Source organism: Cebus imitator, unplaced genomic scaffold (assembly GCF_001604975.1).
Source record: "Cebus imitator isolate Cc_AM_T3 unplaced genomic scaffold, Cebus_imitator-1.0 Scaffold811, whole genome shotgun sequence".
Lineage (NCBI taxonomy): Eukaryota > Metazoa > Chordata > Mammalia > Primates > Cebidae > Cebus > Cebus imitator.
In genome coordinates this window covers 236,106-253,174 of record NW_016108126.1, presented here as the reverse complement: position 1 = coordinate 253,174, position 17,069 = coordinate 236,106, and the positions used below count along the sequence as shown (strand labels likewise).

At 37.0% G+C, this 17,069-nt stretch overlaps 1 protein-coding gene and 1 pseudogene across 1 annotated transcript in view; one reads left to right on the top strand and one right to left on the bottom strand.

Moving 5' to 3' along the window:
• The window catches only part of LOC108297534 (probable ubiquitin carboxyl-terminal hydrolase FAF-Y), a 222,617-nt gene that overhangs the window by 42,967 nt on the left and 162,581 nt on the right, over positions 1 to 17,069 (top strand). Inside the window, exon 5 of the mRNA XM_017520181.2 lies at positions 10,507 to 10,552. Coding sequence (XP_017375670.2) covers positions 10,507 to 10,552 — 46 coding nt within the window. The remainder of the gene's footprint in view (positions 1 to 10,506; positions 10,553 to 17,069) is intronic.
• Positions 4,448 to 5,261, bottom strand: LOC108297535 (annotated as a pseudogene).

Sequence of the window (17,069 nt, the reverse complement as noted above, 5' to 3'; positions counted from 1 at the left end):
GTCTGTCGGAACCAATCGTGGTCGTAAGTCGAGCACTGGCTGTATTCAAATCTGCATGTATTGTGAAAGGAGACCTGAAAATACGTGAATGAAAGATGACTTTTACAATGAAGCTTTATATATGGACACTACAATTTGAATTTCATGTAATTTATGTTCCATAGAATGTTCTTCAATTGGTATGTTTCAGCCATTTCAAAATGTAGAAACCATACAGAGACTTGGGGTTGTACAAAAGCAACCTGGATTTGCCCCACTCAGTGTGGTTTTCCGGCCCCTGTTGTGTTTTCAGATGTGCCACTTATGCTCCATAGGGTTGCTTGCCTAGTCCCAAAAATGAAAATTGTAGGACCACCTTACCTGATACAGAGGTGTTGCAATATAACAGTAAGGAAGATATGCTTAAAAAAAAAGTCAGAAAATTGATCAATTGTAAACAAAGAAAGATGCATTTTTAAAGTTGAACAATTGACCCAGCAAAACTTACATAAATGTATGTACCTATGCAACAATCTTGCATGTTCTTCACATGTACCCCCAAACCTAAAACACAATAAAATATATATTTAAAAAAAGAATATATCTTTATTTTTTCTCCTTTTCAACAATAATCACATTTGTGATTAGCAGTAAAATACCTATGCCTTTCCTATTGTACTGTTAACTCTAGAAAGACAGAAATTCTGTGTGTTCTGTTCACCCTGATCTCCAGTATTTACTAGAGTGCTCGGTACATGGTAGGTTGTTAATGATATACGTTGAATAAATGAATTAATGAATAAATAGAAATAAAATAATACATATTACATTTTAATTCTATTTATTATACTTTCTAAACTTGAGATTTAAATAAGTGGAAGAAAATTTTGGTTACCAGGTAGTAGATAATGGCTGAAATAATTACAATTGTTGACTTTTAGATCATGTGTTGATATGTCTGTTGGCCATGACCTTGATTATATGACTCTCTTAAAACTTCCTGGAAACCCACCAACCAACTTCATCAGTCTCTCACTTTCCATTCTCAGAAACCTCTAAACATTATTATTATTTTTTTTATCTAAAGGTATTATTGAATACAAGCAAATACTCTTGAATATTTGACTATATATGACTATATTCAATCTATCTTTGAAAATAAAAATGAACATCCATGAAATTTAACAGCTTATAAATTTAAAACACTCAATAGGCAAAATGGAGTTTTTTAAAGTTAACTAGGAAAAATTTATTACGCTACATTGCTAACATTTAAAGAGCTTTCCTCCTCTTTTTCTTTCCACTTCTATTTTCCAATTACGTAACTGATATCTTGATTTATTTGTTCTGCATGTTTTCAGCAACTGTTTCTCTAAAGATTAAGTTTATATATTTTCTTCTTCGAACATGTTCCCATTTCTCCCTTCTAATAGATCCTCTTTATTGCCTACCTGTCTTAGATACTGTTACAGATTCTCACTCTTATTAAACCACCCAAGCTCCTTTAGCCTCAGGTAGTAAACACAGCAATGGTCTGTTCCTAAAGATAGAAAATGAGGTTCCAAACTTTTTCTTGAACGTGAGAGAAAAGTTTCTTTTCATTTGCAGTCCTTGGAATCATCTGGAATTTCCCCATAGATTTACAACAGGAAAGTGATTTGGAACTTCCGCCAGTGTATTCCCCAGAGCTCTTTGTAGGAACAGTAAAGAGCTTTGAGGGTGTGAGATCATTTCCCACATCTTTCTAACTTTCCTACCTTTTCCCACTAGATTCATCATTCTTATCTAAGAAGGAAGGAAGATTCTCATTTTCCGTGCTTTTACTCTACCACAGTGTCCTCAAGGGAGTAATTTATGGGAATATGGGCTCCAGAGTGCCTTTAAATTTTCTAGCAAGTGCAATCAGCATACCCAGTGGAAGGCATACCATATTCCACTATACCAGAGGTCAGGCGGTTGGCACTGTGCCATTTGCTTAACATACTAGGCAGAACTAAGTAATTTATTTTATATCATTTGGTATTCTTAGGTAATATGCTTCTACAATTTGCCTTCACTTGAAGGACACTATTATATTTAAGTCTTGGATTTCATACCTTTGAACATCATAAACTTTGAATACATTTTTATTTAATACAGATACCTATTTCTAGACTTATGGTTTAAAGACAGTATTATGTCTATTAGTATTGTATCACTACAAAGTCACAATTGATATTGATTTTTATATTATCCAAATTTTAAATCAGTGTCATAGGTTAAGGGTTGTACTACAAAGAAGTTATGACTACAAAATATCAGCAAAACAGAAAATATAGTTAGCATCATCAATGAAGTTTCTGTAACACAGAGTTACAAGGAACAAAATAGACATAATTTACACTTTATATAGCACAATAAAAGCAAAAAAAATGGCTATTAATTTTTATTTCAAAAAGGCACTTGTTCAAGAAACCCTATAAACAATATATACTTCAATTTTTACAATAAATTGCTATCATCACATTCAAATAAATTATTTCATTAATTATTCAAAATTATAATATGTCAGTTGCATGGTCTGGTAAATTTCACTCAGTTTATTTATGACAAATTTGTTTTTACTAAAGTTACATTCTAAGTGACAAAGACTTATTTTAATGCTCTGTTATTTAAGGCCAGTTCCCCGTTTTTGTAATTTTTACACATGGGCTTATAGAACGTTTCTACTCTTTAATTTGCCACTACGGTTTTGTTTTCTTTTCGTTATCATATTTTTAAATTCTAAGGGACATTTCTTTTTTTCTCTCTCTGACACACACACATACACTCAGTTGCCCATCCACAGAGTATACTGCAGCCATCTCTTTGCCATTTGTTTCTAATTTACATACTTTATGATTTATTTGACATTACAAAGGCCATATTGCTGGAAGGCCATACAAAAGCCAAAAAAAGTTTGTTATTGCATTGTAATTTGAATTATTTTAATGGTTTTGATGCAAAACTTGTCTTATAACTGTTATACCTAATTTTACTAAGTTATAAATGTAGCTGTATATTAAGAAAATACTGAGGCGATGAGTGGAATGAAGTTAGGCTAAACTGTATGAAAGAGGAAAAGCAGAATCTATCTTATATGTTCCCCAAACAAGTGGCAAAAAAAAAAAAAAAATGAAAAACAAAAATGTTTTTCACCATTTTCATTCATCAACAGTTTTGAACAAATCTATGATACATGTTCTGAGACGTACTTCTCAACTGATTATAATCATGCTAGTATATAGCTGATCTCCAATTATATTATCAAAATATTCACTTAAAAAACAACTCATTACATTTTCTTGTTGCTAACATACTCAGTTGCTATAAATTGCCTCATATTTTCACAAGTTGTTTTAATTATTTGGAAAATTTGAAAAGGCTTTTTATCTTTTTTACAGAATGCAACCCCAAACAACATATAGAAATTCCCATTGAAGCATCTATTTTGTTTCTAGATCATGGGTAGAGATGTTTAGCTACAAATTTAAACACATACTTTCGGCGGCCTATATACCTCTCTACTTGCAGGTGACAAAATTGATTCAAGCAAAACAAATATAGGAGGCAGTTTGCTATAAAAAGGCAGGATTCTTTCACAGAGTTCTCAATGTATAGCCAGGATTAAGGCTGAGAGACTTCTGGAACACGGAGCTAGAAGGCTGACAGGGAACCAGGAAGTGTTACTTTGCTTCATTCTCTCTGCTTCCCTTGCCCTGACTTAACTCTTCTTCTGCAAACTGTCTTCTTCTTTGCTGCACAAGGGTGCTGGCTCATTTGTACTCCCTAGCTCTCTGTCTTCCTTGTCTCTCTTTGACTCTTTTTTTCTACCACGTTTTATTCTAAATCCAAGTATTGTGTGCTGATTGTTCCAACTGAAATTAGGTTACAGTCCCTGGCCCAGTCAGTTTGGAAGGAGGAAGTGAGCAGAATTACATTGTTCATAATGGTTGCGAGGGACTGTTACTATAAATGGGGGAAGATGGTGCAAACAGAAAGGCCATTATAAGCTCTGTAGCCAGATCAAAAGCCACTACACATGAGGTGTTTCACTACACATGAAATTCTTAAAATCAGAAATTACATATCAAAGATGCCCTTGCGTTAATCATTTGAATAATCAGCTGCAATAATTAGTTTTCAGGATTTCATACTTTTAAATAAAGAAGACAATAATGGCCACAAGGTTATTCAATGCCCACCATTTACTTTATTCTAATTTACTTTTAGTGAGGCGATATCCTCACTAACATCATTATTTATGTAGAAGATTGAGAAATAAAAAAGTTTATTAAGGGCATTCATAGACGGAAAACCATTACATAAATTTAGTTTAAAAAATCAGTGATTTGAGAAGGGAAAGAATGTAGCAGTGTCAAATATTTTTTTTTTTTTTGAAGGAAAATTTGCATTAATTATTTTTATTTACAGAAACAGTTATTTACATTTAACCCAGTTTCGTGGCAAGTTCTTTAGCCTTTGCCTTTTCTAGCTTGGCGATATGAGCCACAGACTTGGGACCCAGGACATTGCCTCCCCAGTGACGCCAGATCTCATCATATCTATCATTGTAGTTGGTGCGGATAGCTTCCACCAGCTTAGCCAAAGCACCTTTGTCTTCCGAGTTAACGTGTGTGAAGGCGACAGTGGTGCAGGTCTTCCTATGAACTAGACGTCCCAGTCTTGCCTTTCCCTTGATGATGCAGTAAGGGACTCCCATTTTACGACAGAGCAGGCAAGAAGACAACAAGCTCAATGGGATCCACATCGTGTGCAATCACCACCAGCTGAGCTTTCTTGTTCTCCACCAAGGTGGTGACGCTGTTAACTCCTGCTCGAAGGACAGGTGGTCTCTTAGTGGGGACGTCCCCTTTGCCAGCCACTTTCTTCTCGGCCCGGGCCAACAGCGTCTGCTTCTTTTCTTGCTTCGTCTCTGGTCTATACTTGTGGGCCAGCTTAAGCAGCTGAGTAGCTGTTTGGCAGTCCAGGGCCTGTGTGAACTGGTTAATTGGAGGGGGCACTTTCAGCCGCTTATAGAGGATGGCTCTCTGCCGCTGCACCCTGATATAGCGCGGCCATTTCACAAAGCGGGTGAGGCCTCTTTTGGGCTGGATGTCTTGTCCAATGCCAGAATTTTTAGGCCTTTTCTCAAATAGTGGATTCACCACTTTCTTGGCCTCCTGCTTCTTCGCAACAGCAGGAGCCGGAGCCACCTTCTTCCCCTTGGCCTTCTTTCCTTTCGGCATCTTGGGCAGCGGGAAGAGCAGCCATAGCTAATTCTATCTAATCTTAACCTGTTTGACCATAAGGTGAGAGTCTTGTAAATCTTTTTATAACCTTTGACAAATTTTATTAAATAGCAGATCAGTGCCTTAAGAAAACATTGTGTTTTAATTTCAATGGTAAAATTTGAGGAAAACCAAAAAATACTTTTTGAGTTTAGTTAATATATTCACATAAAATTTGTTTTACAAGATTTTTACAAAATAATTTAAAATAGACAAAACCCATTTCATGTAAGTTAAAGCAATGCTTCCACCCTTGTACCTAAGAAAACATTTACTTTGCCATGCCTTTTTATAATTTTTTACTGCTAACATATTTTACTTTTATTACACAGCTTCTGTGTAAATCTGTTTTCAGTAGCTTCATTTACCTGTTATATGGGTAACATGGCAATTTTTAATTTTAATGTAACACTTGGTAAACTCATTATTATTATTACTGTTATTATTTTTTGAGACAGAATTTCATTCTTGTTGCACAGGCTGGAGTGCAGTGACGTACCGAATTCAAGTGATTTTCCTGCCTCCGCGGCCTCTTGAGTAGCTGGGATTATAGTTACATCCCATCATACCTGGTTAATTTTTTGTAGCTGTTGGCCAGGCTGTTCTTGAACTCCTGACATCAGGTGATCCACATGCCTCGGCCTCCTAAAGAGCTGGGATTACATGTGTGAGCCACCTTCAGTGACTGGTAAGCTCTTTTGATTATGTACTAGGCACAGAAAAAGTCTGACTCTTCCAGCATATATAGGAGCCATGGTTAATTGCATATGTCCCTCGCCCTTACCATAATGTGAAACAGGCAAGTGAAACAGTTCTCAAAAGCCAAAGAAGCAGTTTATAACCTTGACATTTAGCAAACCTAATATCTGATCTGCATAATTTATGTATTTACATTTTGAAGACAATTGTATTTTACAAGTAATGTTTCAAACTTTTAATTTCTCAGAGATTAAAGTCAGGTGAACTAAAAGACATTATAACTTTTATTTTTCCTTGAAAAAATGATTGATCTAAGCACATATTTTTCCTTAAGCCAATTAATTAGACCTCTTTTTACATAAACATCACACACATAACTGCACAAACAGAAGATTCAGTAGTTGTAAGATTTTTCATTTGTTAATCTCCTAATTGGATTACCACTGGGTGAAGCCCCTCAAAATACAGGACCAGGAAAACATGCAGGTTCTAGGGCATAATAAGTAGATAGCTGGAGGCCAAAAGCAGATTTTGAGAGGGATCTATTTACTTTTAATTCCTGGGGTTCTGTGAGGAAAACGAGGCAAGAGGTTAAGAGGTTTTTGTTTGTTAGTTTTTTCTTCCCAAAATGGGGTCCCTAGCACATTTTCTGTTTATTCCAGGCAGCCCCATGCTCTCAGAAGTTATGTCAGAGCCTGTCATGTATACACTAAGAGTGACACAACTCAGTGCAGAAAAATAATTCAGTAGACTAAGGAGAAAAAAAAAAAACACAATTTTTTCCAGAAGAAGAGAAAAAAACAGATGCCTTTAAAATATACCTATAGCTTGGAAGCTTGGATATCCACTTTTAATTAAGCTGACATTGAACCACATTATTTATTGTTAGATAGAGTCTCGCCCTTTCACTAGGATAAAGTGCAGTGGTGTGAACTGGGTTGACTGCAACCTCCGCCTCCCAGCTGCAAGTGATTCTCCTGCCTCAGCCTCCTATGTAGCCAGTACTACAGGCATACACCACCATGCCCAGCTAATTTTTGTATTTTTAGTAGAGACAGGGTTTCACTGTGTTAGCCAGGATGGTCTTGATGTCCTGACCTTGTGATTTGACTGCCTCTGCCTCCCAAAGTGCTGGGATTACAGGCGTGAGCCACCATGTCCAGCCACCATACCGTTCTTTCAGAAAATAATTTTAAAACCCTTGTTATTATGCCAAGTGGCCAATATTTCTGGCTTTTGAACTTCACCTAAAGTAACCTCACAGGGGAAACCAACAAGCCTCAATTCAAGGTTATGAGTTAAGCGTGAGTGCATGAGTTATTTTTCAGAGAAGTGGTAAACAGTTTTTACAAAACCTAGAATCTTTAAAGTTAGCTCAGAGACAGAAAGATTTAAGAAAGGAAGCTAGAAGTCATTCACAGAGGGGAAGAGAATCAGCAAATGGTAAAATTCACACAGATATTAACCAGAAAGTACTTATTCCCTATACCAAGATTGAAGTGGGGACACTGCCATTGTAAAAAGGCAGAGACCAAGAGAAAGTACTTACTGCCATACAGTGACAAGGCCAAGCTCTCAGGGACCTAAAACAAAATGGAGACCTGCATCAAAATTTGTTACTGACCAGTTTGCTGGCCTGACTTGGACAGTGGGCCTACGGGGTCATAGGCCATGCTCTATCCTAAGGTATACTTCCTTATGGCAGAACGACACATAAAGCATATCAGGTTGGCTACAGGTTAAGACTAGCCTCATTAATCCTTTTTTCCGTTAATCAAAACTTGACAAAGGATATCAATAGTGATATTGTGTGTGTGTGTGTGTGTGTGTGTGTGTGTGTGTGTGTGTGTGTGTGAGAGAGAGAGAGAGAGAGAGAGAGAGAAAGGCATCCCTGTGTGTGTGTGTGGTTGAGAAAGAAAAGGCATCCCTCTGTGTGTGTGTGTGTGTGTGTGTGTGTGTGTGTGTATGTGTGTGTGTGTTTAAAGGCATCCCTTTTCTTTCTTCCATCTTTATATCCCTGAGAGCCAGTGACCTCGGCCATGTGCCGCCCATAGATGCCAATGCAACTTTCACCATGTGTAACAGGTAGGAAGTATCTGCATTCACCTATCCATTGCCTACTTTTCCTGCTGTTTGTAATCTCATCTTTGCCATGGATGCTAGCTAGCATGATCTCTATCCATGAAATGGGCGGTGGGGACAGAGATTCCAGTTGGCAAGAATTAGTCATGCTTACCTGCACTGTGTCCCTTGAATTCTGTGGTCTGTCTCCTGAATCCTCAGATCCAGTATTTTCTTTCTAGGGCTTTAGCCTGAAGCTTGGAGTTCAGTTTGGGACAAGTAACTGCCTCAGGGAGGTGCCGGTTTCATTAAATTAGGTACCAGGTGCCCTTACCAGACTGCAGCCAGCAGCTGTCAGGGCTATTTTTTTTTGCTACCTCCTTATCATAATAAGCTGAATACTCAGGTATAGCTGTGCAACGGGATGGACTCAAACAATGGAGTGAAAGGGAAAATTGAGGACCTGGCCTGGTAAGACACCTTCCAGAAGAAAAAACCCATTGCATGGAAAAGCTCCCTGCATTTGCATGGCTGTTAACTTCTAATGTGGCAGAGAAGAGAAAAAACTAAACAGCTTAGGTACAGGGCAGAGAAGGTGCTTGGGGGAAAAAGCCTCTTACTTGAAGCTAATGCGTTCTTTGAGCAGGGAGGGAGACTCTTAATTTCTGCTTTCTGCTTGCCTGTAGAAATAGACAGTAACTGTGTTCTGAATTGCACATTTGTTGGTTGGTCCAAATGCTCTTTCCACCTAATAATATCTCTGCAGTTTGCAACAACACTTGTAACGTTGTAAAAAAAAAAACATGCCATGACAGCCCCCTGAAAAGAAGACAAATGCCACAGGGAAAAAACTATTGGAATTAGGCCAACATTTCCTACCCCTAGGAGTGATGAGGGAGGGTCCTCTCCAGAATCTTGTCCTGTGTAGTTGTGCCATTGTTCTTACCTAGCTCATCAGAAGTTTGGTGCTTCATCTGCCTTCAGAGGAAAGTCTGAGAGCAAGAAGTCTCAGAAAAAAAGCAAAGAGTTCAGGTCCACATTTACTCACCCTCTAGGTATCCTGAGTGAGCCTCCAAAATGTTACAGGTTTTTTCTTCTCAGTTACTTCGTAAGTTGGTGTTCCCTGGCTGGTGATGCCCTGCCTGGCCTCACCTAGCCATCCTGGCATGCCCAGCTTACCTGTGTAAAAGATTGTACCTCTTTTTGGTGGTTCTCACACTCTTGTCCTGCACCCAAGAAGGGTAAGGATATGCTGACAAAGAGTGAATAGGGTAGGGAGTTATTGAGTGATGAAACAGTCAAGACAGCAAAACCTGAGAAGCAACAATGGGTTTATCCCACTACTGAAAGGTGGGAAGGTACCCCTAATATGCCTGAGTTGGGCATTTTTATTGGCTTTGAAGGTGGGAGGGGCGGACATTAGTTGGTACTGGAAAAGGCAGTACTCCACTGATTAAAAGATATTATTCAGAAAGAATCAATCGCAGAAGGGCAGACAAGAACAGAAGTTTTCTCATTCTGGGTAGTAAGTTACATCTAGTAGGCAGTCAGGTCTTTCAGTGTACGGACTATTTGTGGCTTTAAAGTGGGGTGTTATCAGGGACCTGCCCCTGGCTAGGCGTTTGGCTGGCTCCTGTCACTATCAGATTTTGTTGAATAATTGAACTTTCTTTACTTCTTCATATTTGTGCAGTGTTAATTCCATTATAAAACGGAATAAAATTGTTTTTTGTACATGATGTGGAAAGATTTCTCTGGGCCGTTTCTGAGAGTCAAAACTAACTCTTGTGTAAAGCAGCATTTCTGACTGACTGAGGGAGTGTAGTGATTAAAAAAGAGTTGTGGTGTTAGTCAAGAAACTTGGGTTTACCCTTCTGTCTTTTACCAATCAGTGAGCAGATTGTTTAACCTCATTGAAATTGCAAAGTGGAGAGACTTGGACTTAGTTATTACTGGGCTGCATTTGAATTGTATTCATTTATTCATCATGTAAAAATGATTAGTCTCCACTTTCAATGCTCTACTTCTAGTGGCCATATAGGTACTTACTTACACAGTGTGGTAAGTGCTTTATTTAAATACGTGTGGGAAATGTGGAATAGTAGAAGAGTTGAAAAACATCATAGTTTGAGGTGGAATACCGTTTGCTCATCTTAAAAACTGTGGGATTTTGGCAATTCCATGAATTAGGACAAAGTACTTCCACTGAAAGGAAACAGTTTAAAGGAAGTATGTTGTACATTTTATAGAAATACTACTAATATAACGTGGAAGAAACACCAAATATTTAGAAGAGAATTATGGGACATGAAACTAAAAAGTAGTTTGATTGACACAGGATCATAAGTGATTTCACCTTACCAGATTAAGGCACTTAGATTTTATTTTTAAGCCCTGAAGTGGGACTTTTTCCTTTTATAAGAAAGGGTTCATGATGAAATCTGCTTTTGTTTTGCAGAAAGCTTGGAGATAATTCTGGTGGCTGTGTGGAGGATGCATTGGAGGTGAGTCTGCCAGCTGAAGAATTAAAACAATAGTTTTAGCAGTTTGGGTAGGAGATGTTGACAGAAATGTTTTGTGGAATAAAATTGATCAGTGAGAGAGATCTGTGAGGCTACCATGGTCTGATAGAGGTTGCTGCTAATATTATTTTTCCTTTTTTGTCACTGAGGTAATTAGTAAGTGGAGGCAGGATATTTGTCTTTTATTTATCTTTTACTTCATAAAAAAATTGGTCATGTTTAACAGATTAAAACAACAAACTTATCTTTTAGTTTTTGTGGGTGTCAGTTTTTTTCTTTTATTTTTTATTTTTTGAGATGGAGTCTTGATCTGTTGACCAGGCTGGGGTACAATGGTGAGATCTTGGCTCACTGCAACCTTTGCCTCCCAGGTTCAAGTGATTCTCCTGCCTCAACCTCCTGAATAGCTGGGATTACAGGTCCTCACCACCACACCTCACAAATTTTTGTATTTTTAATAGAGATGGGGTTTCACCATGTTGGTCAGGCTGGTTTTGAACTCCTGACCTTGTGATCCGCTGGCCTCCACCTCCCAAAGTACTGGGATTACAGGTTTGAGCCACCGTGCCCAGCTCGTAGCAGCTTTATTTCAAAGCTGGTGTATCCACATCCAGGATGGCTCACTCACATAATTGCTGACAGCAGGACTGATTTCCTTGCTAGCAGTTGGCAAGAGGTGTGTCCTTGCTGAAAGAGCATGTCTATAAACCTGCTTTAGTGTTTTGAGGCAAGCCTTAGCTGTCATGCTAAAGGAACCTGTGTTAAGCTGTAGGTAATTCTCTATTGTAGCCCGTTTGGGAAAAATACTTTGAGAAATTTTTGTTTTTCCTTCTTTTTTTTGAGACAGAGTCTCTGTCCGTCACCAGGTGCCAGGCTGGAGTGCAGTGGTGTAATCTAGGCTCACTGCATCCTCTGCCTTCTGGGTTCAAGCAATTCTTCTGCCTCAGCCTTCCCAAGTAGCTGGGACTACAGGTGTGTGCCACCACACTCAGCTAATTTTTGTATTTTAGTAGAGACGGGGTTTCACAGTGTTGGCCAGGATGGTCTCAATCTCTTGACCTTGTGATCTGCCTGCCCCTAGCCTCCTAAAGTGCTGGGATTACAGGTGTGAACCACCGCGCCCAGCCAATTTCTGTATTTCTAATTTGAGCAGTGGAAATATATAGTACTTGAGGTTCCTTGAGGGTATATTTGGTATGGGTTTTTCTTTGTCTGCAAAAAAATATTGTTGGGATTGTGTTGAATCTGTAAATTATGTTGGATTGTACTGGTAACAGTGCTTGTAATGCTTAGACGTGAGAGATCGTTCCCTGTATTTCTGTCTTCATTTTTATCTCCGCAATATTTTATTGTTTTTGGTATATAGGTCATCTGCCTCCTTGATTAAATTCTTTAGGTTTTTCTACGTATAGTATCATATCATCTCTGAACAGACCCAGTTTTACTCCCTCTTGTCTGATTTGGATGCCTTTTTATATCTTTCTGTTCTTTCTTTGCTGTGACTAGGACTCTCCGTACTGAGTTGAGTTGGAGTGGTCGTTGTCTTGTTCCAGATCTTAGAGAAAGGCTTTGAGCTTTTTCCCATTTGGTATGGCATTAGCTCTTGCTTTGTCTTATATAACCTTTTTTTAATATTCTGTTTTGTTGAATGGTAATACAAAGTTGTTGAATTTTGTGAAATTTTTTTTTCTACAACAAGATAAAAATTGTGTGGTTTTTCTCCTTTGTTTTGGTGGTATTCACATGTTGAACCAACTTGGCATTGTAAGAGTAAATCACTTTTGATTATAGTAATTTTTTTACTATACTGCCAAATTTGGTTTGCTAGTATTTTGCTGAGGATTTTTGCATCTATATTTATCAGGAATGCTGGTCTCTAGTTTCTTTTTAGTAGAAAAGAAAGTGGAGCCCAGCAAGGTGGCACACGCCTGTAATACCAGCACTTGGGAGGCTGAGGCCGGGGGATTACGAGGTCAAGAGGTTGAGACCATCCTGGCCAAGATGGTGAAACCTCGTCTCTGCTGAAAATAACAAAAAATTAGCTGGGCTTGGTGGTTCATGCTTATAGTCCCAGCTACTTGGGAGGCTGAGATGGAAGAATCACTTGAACCAGAAGGCAGAGGTTACAGAAAGCTGAGACTGTGCCACTGCATTCCATTCCAGCCTGGAATCAGAGAGACTCCGTCTCAGAAAAAAAAAAAGAAAAGAAAAGCAAACACTCACAGATTTATGAGGCCTCCATTATCTTTCTTCCAAAGTTAATTTGTGAATGTTCTCTTCATTTTTCAGGAAGACTTTCAGGACTGGTGTTATATATTCTTTAGATGTTTGTTGAGCTCTTCAGTGAAGTCATCTGATCACAGACTTCCTTGTTGGAAGGTTTTAAATTAATGATTCAGCCTCATTACTAATTATAAATCTGTTCAGATTTTCTAATGCTTCATTATCCAGTCTTGGTAGATTGTGTTTTTAGCAACTGACATTCATTTTTTCTAGCTTAAACTATTTAGTGACATATAGTTGTTCAAAGTATTTTGTTAGACTCCTTTTTATTTCTGTTTGCATTGGCTGTATGTCTTTTCTTTCATTCTTGATTTTAGTTATTTGAGGTTTTTTCATCCACTCTTTGTGTAAGGAGTTCTGTTAGTTGTGTTGATTTTTTCAAACAGTCTCTTCTTAGTTTGGTTGATTTATTTTTTTTTTCCCCCATTTTGTATTTTATTTATCTCTGCTGTGATCTTTCCTTTCTTCAGCTAGCTTTAGGTTTAGTTCTTTTTCTACATCTTTAAGATTTATAGTTAGCTTGTTGAGATTTAATGTCACCATTGACAGCTATAAACTTTCCTCTGGGACTGCTTTTGCTTTGTCCCAGTTTTGGTATGTTTTATTTTTAATTGCTGAAATATTTTGATTGTCATTGTAATTTTTTCTGACCCATTGGTTTAGAACGTTTTGTTAAATTTTCATATATATGTGAATTTCCAGTTTTCTTCTGTTGATTCTGTTTTCATTTCATTGATAACTGAAAAGATACTTCCTGTGGTTTCTGTTACTTTAAACTTGTGTAATACTCACTTTGACATGTGGTTTGTCTTGGGGAATGTTCTATGTGCACTTGAAAAGAATGTGTACCCTGCTGTTGTTGGATTAGTGTTCAGCATATGTCTAATTGTTTTATTGTTCAAATCCTTTTTTCCTTGATTTTTTTTGTCTAGCTGAATAGAAAGTGAATTATGGAAATTTTGTATAATTATTGTGTTGCCATTTATTTTTTCTTTAATTCTGTCAACATTCGCTTTATATATTTTAGAGTTCTGTTTGTTGTGTATTTATAATTTTATCTTTCGAATGAATTACCTTTTTATGATAGTGTCTTTTCCTGCTTTTGTGAAAGTTTTTTATTTACTCTATATTATGTGATATTAATACAACAAGCTCTGCTCTCATGTGGTTATCATATGCAGGGAATATCCTTGTCCGTCTATTCACTTTGAAGCTATGGTTATTCTTTGGTTACACAGTAATCAAAGTCCTACATAGTCCTGTTATACGACTCTTATGAGTCTCTTATAATGAAGAGTAAGATTGAATCTCGCTTTTTTATCCTTGCAGCTCATCTACATGTTTGATTGGAGAATCCATTTATGTTTAAAGTATTTTCTGAAAGAAAGGATCAACTATTGTCATTTAGATACTTTTGTCCTGTATTTTTTTGTGGCTTTTTGCTTATTTTCTCTGTTACTGCCTTTTGTGTTTTGTTTTTTTATTTGCCTTTTTTGGCATCAATATGTGCTTTGATTTCCTTTTCCTTTTCATTGGTGTATGTTCTGTAGATATTTTGTTTCTGGTTCTAATTGCAACAAAATCTTGTGACCTGTATAGAATTATATAGTAAATTGACTTTGGACTATGCTTCATCTCTCTCCTCCTCAAAAACGCACTCCATGGAAAGCTTACATGTACTTTTAAAGCAATTGGTTATTATTCCTAAGTCATTCATAGATCTAACACCATCCTGACTTAAAACAGTTTGGATACGAAAGACATTGTCGCTTTTTCGATGCCATTTTTTTCAAGAATTTTCTGGAAGAGGAAGTTCAGATATTGGTAGCTTTCAGTAAGGGGGCCTTGAACATATTTTATAGGCTAAGAAAAGTGAATCTATGAAGAAATTGTGAATAATTGAGAGAAGATTAGAGTGACGTTCTTTCATAAGTGGGGCATGTATGTGGATCAGGAGCCCCAGGTATGGGACAAAAGGAACAGACATGGGCAAGTTTGAAGTAGTGTAGATTGAAGTGGCTGGTTTCTTTCTTAGTTGCAGGAAAAACTTATCTAAGTAGTTTTTCTTAGTAGCAGAACTAAAACAGAAAATGGTAGGGAGTTTTTTTTTTTTTCTTTCTTATTTTTGGTTTAAGACCTATTTAATATAAAACATTTTGAATGAGAATTTTTATGTAGCAGAAAACAAAAAAGAAAGAGAAGACTAAATGACAGGATGACCACATAGAGGTTAATTTATGTGTATATATTTATTTCATGTTTGGTTTTTGTACATTTTTTTAAATCCTACTCTTATGGAATAATATTAACTCATAACTTTGTTTTCAATTTTATTTATTAAAGAACAATAAATGTCTAATCTAAGTGTTCAATTACCAGTCTTCAGTTTTTTTTTTTTTTTGATGAATCTTGTCAGTAAAAACAAAATAATATCTCATTATTATAACTTGCCTTCTCATGGTTATTAATGTGATTGAAAGGGTATTTATGTGGTGGTTTAACCAGGGCACACCTACTATGTTAGAATCCCTTTTTTCTTTTTCTTCTCCTTTTGAGACAGAGTCTCACACTGTTGCTTGGGCTGGAGTGCAGTGGTGCCATCTTGGCTTGCTGCAACCTCTGCATTCCTGGTCAAGAGATTCTCATTCCTCAGTCTCTGGAGTTGCTGGGATTATAGGCACCCACCACCATGCCCTGGTTATTTCTTGTATTTTTAGTAGAGATGGAGTTTCACCATGTTGACCAGGCTAGTTTCAAACTCCTGATCTCATGGTTTGCCCCCCTTAGCACCTTCTTGGCTCACTGCAACCTCTACCTCTCTCTCTCAAGCAGTTCTCCTGCCCCAGCCTCCCAAGTAGCTGGGACTGCAGGTGTGCTCCACGATACCCAGCTAATTTTTGTATTTTTAGTAGAGACAGGGTTTCTTCTGAAGAGACCATCTTGGCCAGGATGGTCTCGATGGCTTGACCTCGTGATCCAGCCACTTTGGCCTTCCAAAGTCCTGGTATTACAGGCATGAGTCACTGCACCGGCCTACTTTTTAAATTCTCTGTTTCTACTTACCTATAAAGGTAGTTAATAAGATCTTCTAAATGGATTTGTGGAGTGAAATAAAGTGTTTTACATAGTGCCTGACTTCTAAAAAGTGCTCCTGTTAAATTTGTCCTAACACATGTATTGGTCATGTATGGTTTTATTTGATTTGTTCTACTTTACTTTCCCTTAGTTTGTTTCTGTTTTTTTTTTTTTTTTCTTTGTGGACACTGATTATTCTTTTCTACTCTGCTTGATTTCAACTTTTAATTTTTGTGGAAACAAGTCTAGTTCTCAGTCAGTGACACATCAGAGTAACCTTGGAGATATTAAAGAACTGCTGATTATTGGGTTTCAGATATTTTGATAAATTTGGTCTAGGCTGGAACTTGGACATTGCAGTCCTCTAGAAGTACTTCACTAAATGCTAATTTGCAATTTAGGATGAAAACCATTGGACTAATGAATATGGAATGCCAAGGATTTGTGGGATTTACCCATACTATCAGGTTGCAGTGAACTCTCACCATTAAATTTCTGTGCCTTTTAGGCCTGTTAAAATTCTTTGAATACACTGTTGATTTTCCTGCAGGACTATCAGAAAGGACCTTGGGAAAAAGGACTTGTCAAAAGTGAAAAGTCCTTTTGGAAACTGAGGTTTGACAGATTTGATGGCTTTGGAGAAATACGGTATAGTTTAAATCCTCTCCAAAGAAAAATTACACCAGAGTTTTTAATTTTACATGTAAATCACTTTAAAACTTATCTTAAAAGCCATTTATAATGCTTTAATAAAATGATGTGATGACTGTGCATTGTCTTTAATTCTTTGTAAAAATCTGATACTAGTTTCATTATGTTTAGATATTACATTTTTATAGTATATATAAGCCAGCAGTTGATAGGCCTTTCACAGACTCTTCTATAAGTTAAAAATGAGGGCAAAAAACCTTATTTATTTTTCTGGAATATTATTTAATATATGGCATGTTCCCTGGCATAACTCCTTATACAATAGTAGGAATTTCTTAAGGGGAATATAACTATTAATAAAATTTTAGCTTTTAATTTCTCTATTTCTGTAATCCTCTGTTACTAACTATAGAGACTGGTGATGTTACTATGCATATTAAAATTGCAATAATTTCTTTTTTTTCCTTTTTTCTTTCTTCTTTTTTTTTTT